Here is a 14,244-nt window from a genome sequence, read left to right on the forward strand (position 1 = left end):
GCCACCCAGACACCCCCTTTCTATATGTTTTAAAGGTGGTTTGCATTTCTTCTTTTGTAAAGTTACTATTCAAGTGTTTTGTCTATTTTTCATAAAATTAGATTGTGGGATTTGGGGGTTAAAAGCATTTATTTTTGTACGTATTAGATTTTAAAGTAATCTCTACACCCAACGTGCAGTTCGAACCCACAACCCCCCCCGAGGGGTTGAGCCTCCTTTTTGGGGGGGATTCACTTATTTAGAGAGAGAGCAAGGGTGAGGGGCAGAGGGAGGAGAGAATCTCAAGCAAACTCTCCACTGAGCACAGAGCCCCACTCAGGGCTCAATCACAGGACCCCACGATCATGACCTGAGCGGAAGTCAAGAGTCGGAGGCTTAACCCACTGAGCCTCCCAGGCACCCCAAGAGGCTTATTAATGATCTTTTTATATCCTGAAAACAAGTCCTTTGATGGATATACAGATTTTAAAACCTTCCTACTATTCCATGGCTTGTCTTGTCTTTTTTTTTTTTTTTTTAAAGATTTTATTTATTTATTTGACAGAGAGAAATTACAAGTACACAGAGGGAGGGACAGAGAGAGAGAGAGAGAGAGAGAGAGAGAGAGAAGGAAGCAGGCTCCCTGCTGAGCAGAGAGCCCGATGCGGGACTCGATCCCAGGACCCTGAGATCATGACCTGAGCCGAAGGCAGCGGCTTAACCCACTGAGCCACCCAGGCGCCCCCATGGCTTGTCTTTTCATTCTCTTTACAGTGTTTTGTTGATGAATGGATGTTCTTAATGTAGCAGAATTTATAAATGTTTTTCTTTTTCCTTTTTTGTTTTTTCTTTTTGTTTTGTTTGTTTGTTTGTTTGTATGGTTTGCGCTTTTTATGTTTGTTCAAGAACCCTCCCTTATCTTGGGGCAGGAAGTGATCTTCCCATCAGACCAGCAATCTCTCTGGATCTGCCTTTCACAGTTTAGGTCTTCATCAGCCTAGAATTGGTTTTCGGATCGGGGAACCCCAATTTCATGTTTTCCACATGTGTAACAGTTTCCCCAGCCTCCTCCGTGAAGAGGTCTCTCTTTCTCTGCAGGTCTGCTCAGCAGTTTCTGTGTTCTGTTCTATGGGCTGGCTCTGTCCCTCCGCTTTATGGCGAGTCCCAATATCTGGGACAGCAGAGCCTCCCACCTGGTCCGTCTTCAAGGGTCTTCTTGGACGCGTCCTAGAGAAGTGATTAAGACTGAGTGCCCTGAAGTTTCCTCTTCTCAAAAATGAGAATAGCACACTACCTGCCTCCTAGGGTTTTCATGAGGCGGAGAAAAGTTAATATTTATTTATTTATTTATTTATTTATTTTTAAAGATTTTATTGGTCAGAGAGGGAGAGAGCCCAGGCAGAAGAAGCGGCACACAGAGGGAGAAGCAGCCTCCCTGCTGAGCAAGGAGCCGGATGCGGGACTCGATCCTAGGACCTTGGAATCAGCCGCTTAACTGACAGAGCCACCCAGGCACCCCAAAAAGTTAATATTTAGAAAGCACCTGGTGGAGCACCTGAAGCTGGCTCGGTCAGAGAAGTGTGTGACTCTTCATCTTGGGGTCGTGTGTGTGAGTCCCACATTGGGTGTAGAGATATCTTAAATTGTTTTTTTATTAATTTTTTATTTTTAAAATTTAAAATTTTTTTTAAATTTAAAATTTTATTTTTAATAAATTTTTAAAATTTTAAAAAAAATTTTAAAAAGCAGAAAGAATATTTTTAAAATATTTAAAAAATGTTTAATATTATTTTTTAAATAATATTTTGAAAATATTTTTTAAGAAAGCAGAAAGCAAGCAAGCACCTGGCACGCATGGTGCTGTACAAAGATTACTTGCAGCTGTTTGTGCTTCCAGGTAAATGGTAGCATCAGATCACCCAGTTCTATAGAAAATCAAATCCTACTGGTGCTTTGGTAAAGATTACACTGAATCTGTACACTTACGTAGGGGGGCGGGGGAAGTGGCCTCTGAAAACGCTGAGCTTCCCAATGAGAGAATATAGTAAAACACTCCACTGGTTTAAAAAGTTTCTCAGTACAGGGCTGGTGGCTCAGTCGTTAAGTCCTGGGATCAAGCCTGCCTCTGGCTCCCTGCTCAGTGGGAAGTCCGCTTCTCCTCTCCCACACCCCCTGCTGTGTTCCCTCTCTCACTGTCTCTCTCTCTCTCTCAAACAAAAAAATAAAATCTTAAAAAAAAAAATTCTCAGTGCAGATTTATGCTTCTTTCTATAGAGGTCTTACACAGTGGTAGTTTTTATTTATTTGATGGAGAGAGAGATCACAAGTAGGCAAAGAGGCAGGCAGAGAGAGGGGGGAAACAGGCTCCCTGCTGAGCAGAGAGCCCTATGCGGGGCTCGATCCCAGGACCCTGGGATCATAACCTGAGCTGTAGGCAGAGGCTTAACCCACTGAGCCACCCAGGCACCCCACAGTGGTAGTTTTTATCTCTTCATGTTCTTCATGGGTTTTGGGCTACTGTAAATTATACATTTTTAGAGATAGCATTTATTTATTTCTTTGACCATGTTTAATTGTAAAATAGATGTAACATAAAAATTAACCATCGAAACCGTCTTAGGTACAGTTGAGGAAGTGGTAAGTACCTTCACACTGGTACGCAGCTGACTTCCCAAACGTTTTTTGCCCCCGCAAACTTTTCATCCTGCAAATCTAGAACTCTGTTCCATGAAACACCTCTCCATTACCAGCATCCCCAGGCCCTGGCAACTGCCATTCTACTTTCTCTCTCTAGAATTTTGACTACTCTAGGGACACCCTGGAAGGGGACCATATAATATCTGTCCTTTTGCGGCCGGTCCCTCTCACTGAACATAGTGTCCTTGACGTTCGTCCATGTTGGAACACGTGTCAAGAGTTTCCTTCCTGGTCAAGGCTGAACAACACACCATTGTATGGATACACCACATTGCCTGTTCATCCACGGGTGGACGTTTTGGTTGTTTCCATCTTTTGACTTGTTGATGACACTGCTGTTCACAGGGGTGCACAGGTCCCTTTCCTGGTTCCTGCTTTCAATTCCCGGTGCCTTTTACAGAGAGAATTCTGAGGGGCCCCACCAAGCTAATAATTTTGTTTAGATTTTTGCATCCACATTCTTGGGTGAGTTGGACCCATTTTTTTCCCTGTTTGAGGGTTGCTGGGTTTTGGTTTTGAGGGAGTGTTTCCTCTTTCTATTTTTTTGGAAGAGTTAGTAAAATAAACACTTTGCTTCTTCCTTGAATACTTGGTAGAATTTGCCTGTGGAGTGATCAAGGCCTGGGATTTGCTTGAAGGAAGATTTTTGATGGTGGAGTTAACTTCTTTAATGATCATATGAGACTATTTAGAATTTCTAAATGTCTTTTTGAGTTGGTTTGGGGGTTTTTCTAGGGACATGTCAAGTTTCTCAGCTCTTCAAGTGGATTGGCATAGAGTGTTCAAAATGTTCTCTTTATTATCTTTTTAATGTCTGCAGGATCTGTTGTGATGCCTCCTTCAACCCAAATTATGCACACCTTCTTTACCAGTCCTGCTACAGGCTTTTCTGTTGGATTAATCTTCTAGAAAACCAGCTCTTAGCTATTTATTGGCTCTCTGTTGTGTGTTTGTTTTCTGTTTCACTTACTTCTTTTGTTTTTATCCTTCTTGTACTTTTTTGGGGTTTATTTAGCTGTTTTTTTCTTAACTTCTTAAAATCAATGATGCTCATTGATTTTTAACCTTCTGTTGTATAATATATGTGTATATAGGGTTGTATGTATAAGTTTAAACACTTTTCCCTAAGAACTAGGTTTTTTTTTTTAAGTTTCTTTATTTTTAGTAAACTCTACACCCAATGTGGAGCTTAGACTCACAACCCCAAGATCAAGAATTGCACAATCTCTGACTGAGCCAGCCAGGCACCCCTCTAAGAATTGTTTTAACGATACCCCATAAGCATGTGTATGATTGCTTTGTTCATAATGCTTCCTAATTTTCATTATATATTTTTAAAATTTTATTTTATTTAAAACTTTAAAAGATATTTATTTTAAAAGTTTATTTACTTGACAGAGAGAGAGCGAGAGCACAAGCAGGGGGAGTGGCAGGCACAGGCAGAGGGAGAAACAGGCTCCCTGCTGAGCAGGGAGCTGGATGTGGGGCTTGATCCCAAGGCCTGGGGATCATGACCTGAGCTGAAGGTAGACACTTAACCGAATGAGTGTCGCGGCCAGCGCGACAACACAACTAGGGTCGAGAGGGTAAGAGGATGGTGAGACGAAGACAAGATGTAAAGAGATGGGGACAGGAGGGACACGGTGGATGATGTCCAAGCAGTGCCAACTTTATTACAAAGTGTGCATGATTATATAGAAAGCAGAAACACTTAGGGGAGACTAACTGCCCACACATACCAAAAATAGTTTCTCCAGGTTCTTGTTTACCAGTTCCCTTAGGTTAAACACACAGACATCCTGACGCCAGCATGTTGCTTGCTTATAGATAAGTTCCCTATTGATGAAGGGACTGAAGAAGGGTGCCAGGTGCATTTTATGGCCCATGCAAGAACAGCAAGGTCCAGGCATGGATTGATGACTTAGGCCTGCATTGTCCTCTTCCTGATAAACCCCAATGGGTAGTCACATAGGCGATCATGAGACTCATAGCACAGACCCTTTCTCAGTGCTACTCAACCTTTCCATTGCTGAGGTTGCTTAATCCCTTAATGTCAGGAAGGCGCAAGTCAGGGCCTGGTTTGGCTCATATCTCAAGCTTCTGCGTGGCTTCCCACAACTGAGTTGCCTGGATGCCCCATCATTATAATTTCTTAACCATAGTTTCTTAAAAATACATTTCTCAATTTCTAAATCTAGGGAATTCTCTAGTTATATTTTTCTTATTAATTGCTTTGTGGCTAGAGGACATGCCTGTATGATTTTAGTCCTTCAAAATGTGTTGAGACTTGGTTTGTGGACTTCTCTACAATCAATTCTTATAAATGTCCCACATCTAATTTAAAAGAATATATTTTGCATTGAGTGCAAGTTCTCCACAGTGGATTAAGTCATATTGGCTAGGAATATTGTTTAAGATTTCCAGTTCTGCCATACCCTTAAGAAGTCTTTGCTCACTACTTTTACCAATTATTGAGAAGCCATGTTGAAATCTTCTACTCTGGGAACTTGCCCTTTTGCCCTATAGTGCTGTCAATTTTTGTTTTAATATTTTGACACTATGTTATTAAGTGCATATATATTTAACTTGTTATATATTTTTCTTTTCTTTAAAGGACTGCGATCCTTTATTATTATGATATAGCTGTTTTTATCTCTAGGAATGCTTTTTGCTTTAAAGCCCATTTTATCATGATACCAACACACAGAGACACTAGCTTTCTTTGGTTGTATTTGTATGGTGTATCTGTATTCACCCTTTAATTCAGCCTTCTTGAGTCCTTATGTTTTATTTGTTTATTTATTATTTATTTTCTTAAGATTTTTAAATTTATGTTATTATTTATTTATTTATGTGACACAAAGAGAGCGAGCACAAGTGGGGAAATGGCAGGTGGAGAGGAAGAAGCAGGCTCCCTGCTGAGCAAGGAGCCCAACATGGGGCTCTATCCCAGGACCCCAGGATCATAGCCTGAGCTGAAGGCAGACACTTAATGACTGAGCCACTCAGGTGCCTTAGAATTACTGAATAATTTTGATCATTATATTTTCCCCCATGGTTTGAAATTTGTGCACTCATTTCTTTTTCCTGTAGTGCATGCTTAACTTATGAAAGCCTAAATTTAATTGATACCATTAGCCTTCCCTCAGATAATCAAGCCTTTTAAAATAATTTAATTCCATCATATCTATAGGTGTTTTCCTGATTTTAAGTCTGTCTTGTTTTTTTAAGCTCATAAGACATTATTATTATCTTTCAAAGTTTGTTTTCATTTAGATTTGTCCATTAGTATGCTGGGGAGACAGATCTCTGGGGGAAGAAGCCCTGATTTATAGTGTTCACTAAGTCCCATGGTTTAAATACTCCCACCATGGCCAATTTCAAGTTACCAGCACTTTAACAACCACCTTATGGGATTTAGCAATAGGTTCTTACAAGCCAGTATGAGCTGCCTCCAGCATACAGTTGGCTGTGTGTGTCTATGCATGTGTATATGTGTGCGGGTAGATGTCTCTTACTTCTTTGTTCTGCCATCTTCCTTGCATCTCAGATTTCCACTTTTCTTCTGCCTGAAATATAGTCTTTTGACTTTTCCTTAGAGAGGGACTACTGGTGGTGAATTCTCTGCCAGCAGAATTGTTTGAAAATGGTTTTATTTTCTTCTGATTCTTGCTGGGTATAGAATTCTAGACTGATGATTTTCTTCGGGAACATGCAAGGTATCATTCTATCATCTTTTAGCTTTGGAAAGTCAGTTTCAGTCTGTTACTCCTTTGAAAGTAATTGATCTTTTTTTCTCTGGATGTTTTTATTGATGTGTTTGCTTTTAGTGTTCTACCATTATACTATGATATATCTAGATAGCAGGTGTTTCCAGTTTATCCTGCATGGGATTTTTTAGTTTTGAATCTTTGGATTTTGCCTTTCTTAAGTTCTGGAAACCTGAGTTGTTATCCCTTCAACCTTTGCCTCTTCTGAGTTTTCTCTCTCCTCTCCTTTTGGAACTCTAGTTAAACATATGCTAGACCTTTTCTGTCTTCCATGTCTTGTAACTTCTCTTGTATATTCTAACATTTTATCTCTCTCTGTTGCCTTGTAGACAAATTTCTTCTTACCTATTTTCCAATTCATAAATTCTCTCTTTAGCCTTATCTAATTTTCCACTTAACCCATCCATTGATTTTTAAAATTCATTGCTTTTTACTTTTTAATTTCTAGCAATACTCTGGTTCTTCTTCAAATCTTCTAGGTCATTAGTTATAGTTTCCTATTCCCTGAAGATACTATCACACTGGCCTTTGATGTCTTAATATTGTAAACATAGCTTGTTTTATAATCTTAGCTTTGATGTCTTAATATTGTAAGCATCGCTTGTTTTATAATCTTTGTTTAAGGACTCAAATATCTGCAGTGTTTGTTTTGCTGTTTTATGTTGGTTTATACTGGTTTTCATTTATGATTTTATTTCATCATGTACTACACCTCCTCTCCCACTGCCTTTGAACTGTGTGGTGTTCTTTAGTATTGAAAAATAATATGTGCAGATTCTTTGAGGTCTAGGATGAGAGTATCTTCCTCCAGAGTGTTTTGTGTTGTCTCTTCCAGGTACCTAGGTACCCTGCCATCTAGGGCCCCTATACCTGAATTCTTGGCATGAAGGTTTGGGGACGTCCCCACAGGTGATACAAATTTAGATTACCAAAGGTTAGCTTATGGTTATACATTTTCAGGGTTTTTTTTTTTTTTCTGCTCTCTCTCCTTTATCCAATGCCAAAGTAACTTTCCTCATAGCCTCGGGGTGAGGGAGGGGCATGTTTATTTCTGGTTTACTCTTATTCCAAGAGTGTAGTCCTTTGGGATCCCACCCTAATGTGGGATCCTGGGCTTTTGACTTTTGTCCCCCTGGCTCCATGAGAGCATCAATACTGAAGCTCAGGTTTACTGTGTTTGCAACTGCCTCAGGTCAAGCCTGGGTCTGGGCCCCACTTACCTCTCTGGGTTCTTGCTCATCCGCCGAGCTTCCCTGGGTTACTTTCTTTCTATCTTGTTAGGTCTTCTGTGTTTGTGTGTGTGTGTGTGTGTGTGTGTGTATGTTTTGCTTTGTTTAGATTTTATTTATTTATGTATTTAGAGGGAGAGAGAAAATCCCAAGTAGACCCCACACTGAGCATGGAGTCTGATGCGGGGCTCGGTCTCATAACCCCAAGATCATGAGCTGAACTGAAATCAAGAGTTGGACACTTAACTGACTGAGCCACCCAGGCATCCCCCCTTTTTAAAAGATTTTATTTATTCATTTGAGAGAGTGAAAGAGTGCAGGGGGTAGGAGCTGAGGGAGAGGGAGAGAGAGAATCTCAAACAGACCTCCACTGAGCATAGAGCCCAATGTGGAGCTTGATCTCATGAGCCCGAAATCATGACCTAAGCTGAAATCAAGAGTCAGACACCTAACCAACTGAGCCACCCCAGCACCCCCGGTCTTCTGTATTTTGAGGAGAGATTTTTCAAAATATTTTTTCCAGCATTTTATTTTTTGTTCAGTGGGGAAGTTGTTCAGATAAGCTTTCCACAGTGTTCCCAGAAATGGAAAGCTATTTTTTTTTCCTATGCAGAAGTAGATTTTGTCCCCTTTCATGTATATTTTTCTTTACAATTTAACAAATATATTTTTCTTTATTAGTCAGCTAGTATAATTTGGAATAGGTGCAAAACATTTTACTTACCCATTCTATTGGTACCATTTATTTATTTTGTGAAGTTTATTTATTTATTTTTTAGTAATCACTGTAAGCAATGTGGGGCTCAAACTCACAACCCTGAGATCAAGAGTCACATGCTCTTCAGACTGAGCCAGCTGGGCACCCCTCTATTGTTACCATTTAGATCGGTTCATTTTTTACTGTAATAAATTACGTTGTACTGAATAGCTTATACAAGAAGCTCTTATTGTAGGGGTGCCTGGGTGGCTCAGTCATTGAGCATCTACCTTCGGCTCAGGTCATGATCCTGGGGTCCTGGGATCGAGCCCCACATTGGGCTCCTTGCTTGGCAGGAAGCCTGCTTCTCCCTCCCCTACTCCCCCTGCCTGTGTTCCCTCTCTCGTGTCTTTCTCTGTCAAATAAATAAATAAAATCTTTAAAAAAACAAAACAAAAGGAGCTCTTACTATAGCTCAGATTCTTCCTTAGGGATAGATTTTCCAAAATGGAATTCTCAGATGAAATTCTCAGAGATTTGTAAGATCTTAGTAGATATTAGCTTCCAAGGGGGCTGTGCCAGTCCCCATTTCTTGCAGTATTTAAGGATTTTTTGTCTTTTGAGATAAGAGGGAGTCTTCTCTAATAGGTTACAGGCTCATATTGTGAAACACTGATGAGGAATCAAAGGTGCCCTGGTGAAAAGCCTCCTCCCACTGCTGTCTGGGGGCTGCAGCCACCAAGCTGTCCCGTGCCCCAGAGGCCCCTCACTGTTTCCTAGGTTCCGCTCATGGGTCCTTCTGACCAAGCAAATAGGTACCTCAGTATGGTGATACCTATTTTGTTTTTAAATAATATTATTTTGTTTTTAAATAATACTACACATACTATCCTAAACTTTACTTTTTGCACTTGACCATAAACCTCGGGGCTCACTGCCCATCTGTACATAAACTGCTTCCTCGGTCATCCCGCAGTGACACAGACCCCCTGGGGTAGAGGAGCCATTGAAACATCCCGCTGATGGACATTTCTGCTGTTTCCAGCAGTTTGCTTGAACAGACCTGTTAATAACTTCGCGTGTGCCCATCTTCTGCGCGCACAAGCATGTCTTAGGATGAACTCCCAGGGGCAGGATCGCTGGGTTTAAGGATGATGCCTTCGGTGATGTGGATGAAACTTGCCAGCGTGGATTTTCAGGGGTGGCCAAGTTGGTGACCAGCTGTCCTTCTCCCTGTTCCTACCCAGGGTGATGCTGACAGGGACGCTGTCTGATCGGCAACCTGCTGAACTCCACCTCTTTCGGAATTATGATGCTCCAGAGTCTGTACGGGAGCCTCGATTCAGCCAGAATATTAACCTCAAGCCTCCAACTCAGCCCTCAGGTTAAAACCATGTCTGATGTATCTGCAGGAAACAAGCCTAAGGGGCTGCCGGGTGGAGGGTTGGAGTCGTAAGCTTGCTCCCGGGGTCCCCCTGGCCCAAGCATCCCAGCCACTGCCCTGAGTCTGTCGCTGAGGGCAGGCAGAACTGGGGGGCTCTCCTGCCTCGGGCAGGCTAAAGGAGTCCCCGGGAGGTCCCACCTTGTACCCTGCCTTCCAACGGACAGCAGGGCTAGAGGGCACGAACTGTGGGTCGTGCTTCTGAAGAGTTCCCCGCCTCTCCCTCTCCCTGCAGACCCACAGACCCACACGCACACGGAGCTCTGCAGCGCGTGGGTTTCGTACCAGTCCCCTGGTGCCACTGGGCCACCGTCTTCCCTCACCCCACCCCCCAGAGCAGCTGGTGTGGCGGGCTGCCCGGAGCAGTGGGGCAGCCCCCACCTACTTCCGGCCCAATGGGCGCTTCCTGGACGGCGGACTGCTGGCCAACAACCCCACGCTGGATGCCATGACCGAGATCCATGAGTACAACCAGGACATGATCCGCAAGGTGAGAGCCTCCAGCTCGAGGGGGCTGGACATGACCGGCTGCGGGAGCTGATCTCTTTGAGCAAATCTTGCAAAGGATTGCCAGCTAGGAGAGCACGTGGCTTTGATTCTTACGCCCGTTGATTTGGTGCGTGGGACGACAGCTCTGTCTCACACTTGAACCCGCACAATGGGTGATGGCCCGGAGCTCTGAGCTAATCAGAGGGACTCTGAGGCCCAATCTGGTATGAGTGGTGAGGGGCGCCTAGGAGGGAGGGCGGCGGGCACACCAGGACATGCCAACATCAGTGCTGGCCACTCTGCGAGCCTGGGGACACATGCTTGCCCTTGGGGAGCTCGTGTGGGGAGACTGTGAATGCCACCCCAGGGGTTTCGGGTGCTGTGGTGGAGGGCTGTGCGGGAGTCCTGGAGCAGGACCGCCTCTGCTAAGAGACCAGGGCGCTCAGAAAGGGCCCCTGCAAGAGGCCTCCAGGGGCGGACAGTGCTGAGTCGGTGATCCCAAGGAACAGAAGTAGCCCTTGGCCGGAGGAGCTTTTAGCGCAGAGGTGGGGCAAGGCCCATGCGTGTTAGCATCAGCGCCGGGATGTAGGCTTAGGGCTCTGGCTGCAGGGTTAGGGTCCTGCCTCTGCCTGTGTTTCACTCCAGCCACTGTGTGGGGTATGATGGTACCAGCGTGGGGACCGGCATGAGGTACCTGCGTGCTTTTCTGTAAAATGTATAGGACGCTGCCTACCCCTAGGGTGCCAGAGCCTTGCTGGCTGCGGTTCTCACCATGGTCATCAGGGAGCCCCAGATGCAGCCGCTGGGTGACACAGCAGGAGCAGCGGTCACAGAGGCAGGCACCCTCTAGGGGCCAGACAGGGCAGGGCAGGCTTCCTGGAGGAGGAGGGACTCCAAGATTCGGACTGGGAAGGGTCTTCATCACCTGAGTGGCCTCCTATGGTGGATGAGCCCCACCGGGAGGGGGAACTTGCCGAGGTGCCCAGCATGTTGGAGCTTGTTGTGGAGCAAAGGAGGGGACAGGACAGACTCTGCCCCTGCCACCTGGGGAAGGGTCTGCCGGCGGGAAGATCGCCTCCAACTACCCCTGTCCTGTCCCCAACAGGGTCAGCGCAACAAGGTGAAGAAGCTCTCCATCGTGGTCTCTCTGGGGACTGGGAAGTCCCCACAGGTGCCCGTGACCTGTGTGGATGTATTCCGTCCCAGCAATCCCTGGGAACTGGCCAAGACTGTTTTTGGGGCCAAGGAACTGGGCAAGATGGTGGTGGACTGTGTGAGTACGGGCTGCTCCCCAGCTCCACTGGCCTCTGGGTCTCAGTCTCTGGGACCCTGGGTGTCAGGAAGGCTCTGTTGAAGGTCTTCAGCCCGCTGAGGTGAGGGGGTCCCCGATTCCATCTCAGTGTTGGCCCGTAGTGACCACCTACCCCTGGGGCTTTCGGCGTTTTTTTTAAGATTTTATTTATTTATTTGACAGAGATCACAAGAAGGCAGAGACGCAGGCAGAGGGGGGGGGGGAAGCAGGCTCCCTGATGAGCATAGAGCCTGACGCGGGGCTCGATCCTAGGACCCTGAGATCATGACCTGAGCCGAAGGCAGAGGCTGTAACCCACTGAGCCACCCAGGCGCCCCCTTTTTTTTTTTTTTAATATTTTATTTATTTGTTCGACAGACAGAGACCACAAGTAGGCAGAGAGGCAAGCATAGAGAGAGGAGGAAGCAGACTCCCTGCAGAGCAGAGAGCCCGATGCGGGGCTTGATCCCAGAACCCTGGGATCATGACCTGAGCCGAAGGCAGAGGCTTTAACCCAATGAGCCACCCAGGCGTCCTGCTTTCGGCGTTTTTTAACCATGAAGCCCTTTCTTTGAACACGGCCCCATGTGGAAGCCCAGAATATGCCATGGGACACAAGCCGCAGGGGGCGGGATGCAGAGGCCTGTCCACTCAGCCCCTGCTCCTCTCCCCCTGCAGTCAGGGGCTGCTGAGCCGCCCGCGCCCCTCTGTTCCACAGCTGGGACAGTCACCGCAGCCCAGGCAGGGGGACTCTGCTGGGGGTGGGGTGGCTAAGCCAGACTAGAGCCTGGGGATCCCCAGGCAGTGATTTGGGGTATAGTGTGTGCTGAACGCTCACAGAGACCCCTTCTTGCCAGTGCACGGATCCGGATGGGCGGGCTGTGGACCGGGCCCGGGCCTGGTGCGAGATGGTTGACATCCAGTACTTCAGGTGAGGACTCCGCCGGCAGCAGCCCCCGCCTCCTGCCCCAGCCTGGCCAGACCCAGCCCTCTGTGCCCACTTCCCCTTTCCCCACGCGGCTGCTCTGCACCCCGAGCCCACCCCGGTCCTCACTCCTGTCCCCCACCCAAGCCAAGCCTCCGGGGGTCAGCCCTCCTCCTTGACCCAGACAGATTGAACCCCCAGCTGGGGACAGACATCATGCTGGACGAGGTCAGCGACGCAGTGCTGGTCAACGCTTTGTGGGAGACTGAGGTTTATATCCACGAGCATCGGGAAGAGTTTCAGAAGCTCGTGCAGCTGCTGCTCTCACCGTGAGGCTGGGCTCCCAGCTACCCCCACGTCATCACAGCCACCCAGCCCCTGATGAAGAGGCCGGGCGATGCCCACCCGGTGTGCCACTGGGCAGAACAGGGCCAGGGTGGCTCCGCGTCTGCAGACCAGACCAGGTCTCAGAGGGCGCTGGGCTTCTTGCCTGAGGCTGGTCCCGAGGGCCTGACCCCACTATCCCCACCTTCTGGCACCTGTTGTCATTCTAGGCTTAGAAATCCTCGAGCCTCACTCTGGGCCCTCTCCCTGCCAGCCAAGGACAACTGACCCTTGAGCCCCGAGCCCTGCTGATTTAGACACTAAGGGGATCTTACCCATCCCCCATCAAGACCCCTTCCGCCCTCCGCCCTCTGCCCTCTTCCCTGGAGGGGACTGCGGTCAGAGAAACAGGCTGTGACCCACTCATCAGCAGGGGAATCCTGGGCTCCAGGAGCGGGATTCCGCATCTGACTTTGCCCCTCAGCACACACCCAGCCACCTGCACCCCTCCAAGCTGCCCCACCCCGGAGCTCTCCTCGGCTCTCAAAGGTCACTCCTGTAACCTCAGCCATTCCTTCCAACCCGAAGTGGTGCATAAGGGGGCGGGGCTCCAGGGCGTCTCCACTGGAAATAAACGGTTTGATTCCGGTTCACCTGTGTTATGTGTGCCGTGCCATGAGTGCTCCCATCCGCCCCCTGTCCCCCCCACCCCACCCTCCAGCTCCCTTCAGCCTGACTGCCATGGTCCTCTGCCCCCTTGGATGAGTGCTCTGTTTCTGTGACTCCCCCAGTAGGTGGGGGGGGGCACCACTTTTCTTCCCCAGGCCTCCCCGAATCCGGTCAGGCCAAAAGTGAAGCTGTTCAGAGGCAGCTGCCAAGCCCACTTGCCCACGATGGTAGGTGAGGGCGAGCTCTGTTTGCTGGAGCAGGAGATGAGACCCAGAGAGGGTAGGGGGCTTGGGCATAGTCACACAGCCTGTGAGCGAGGCCAGGCTTTGTCCCAGGTCTGTGTGGCTCTAGGGCTCCTGCTGCCAGCATGAGCGGAGGTGGGCAGGCAGCGGCTGATGGTGGAGCCCCGGCCCTCGAGGTGCGACGTGAGGGGCTTAGGCAGACAGAAGACCAGAGAGCCATGATGCCCAGTGGTACATTCAGCCTCCAGCGCTGGACCTGTCAGGGAGGGTCCCAGGGGAGGGCCCCCAGCAGCTCTGGCCCTATAATTTGGGCAATGCCCAATGTGGGCAGATGGGAGGGCAGGGGTCCTGCTGGCCCAGGGGAAGCTAGACCCGGAGGTAGGAGGTGACCTGAGACAGTGGCCTGCATCCACGCGTGCCCACCGTCCCACGGTTCCGAGGGGTAAATAATTGAAGGACAGGTCACACGAACCTGCCCGCGTCACAGGATG

At 47.5% G+C, this 14,244-nt stretch overlaps 1 protein-coding gene across 8 annotated transcripts in view; it reads left to right on the top strand.

Moving 5' to 3' along the window:
• The window catches only part of PLA2G6 (phospholipase A2 group VI), a 60,063-nt gene extending 46,568 nt beyond the window's left edge, over positions 1–13,495 (top strand). For 6 of the 8 annotated variants that reach the window (XM_059402020.1, XM_059402017.1, XM_059402023.1 and 3 more), the window contains 5 exons: positions 9,620–9,756; positions 10,149–10,303; positions 11,408–11,575; positions 12,451–12,524; positions 12,707–13,495. In XM_059402020.1, the coding sequence (XP_059258003.1) occupies positions 9,620–9,756; positions 10,149–10,303; positions 11,408–11,575; positions 12,451–12,524; positions 12,707–12,851 (679 nt within the window). In that variant the 3' untranslated portion in view covers positions 12,852–13,495. Of the gene's footprint in view, positions 1–9,619; positions 9,757–10,148; positions 10,304–11,407; positions 11,576–12,450; positions 12,525–12,684 lie in introns of all 8 variants that reach the window. The other 2 variants (XM_059402018.1, XM_059402022.1) reach the window with 2 other exon arrangements.
• Positions 13,496–14,244: the final 749 nt, after the last annotated feature.

The sequence above is a fragment of the Mustela nigripes genome, chromosome 6, assembly GCF_022355385.1.
Source record: "Mustela nigripes isolate SB6536 chromosome 6, MUSNIG.SB6536, whole genome shotgun sequence".
Classification (NCBI taxonomy): Eukaryota; Metazoa; Chordata; class Mammalia; order Carnivora; family Mustelidae; genus Mustela; species Mustela nigripes.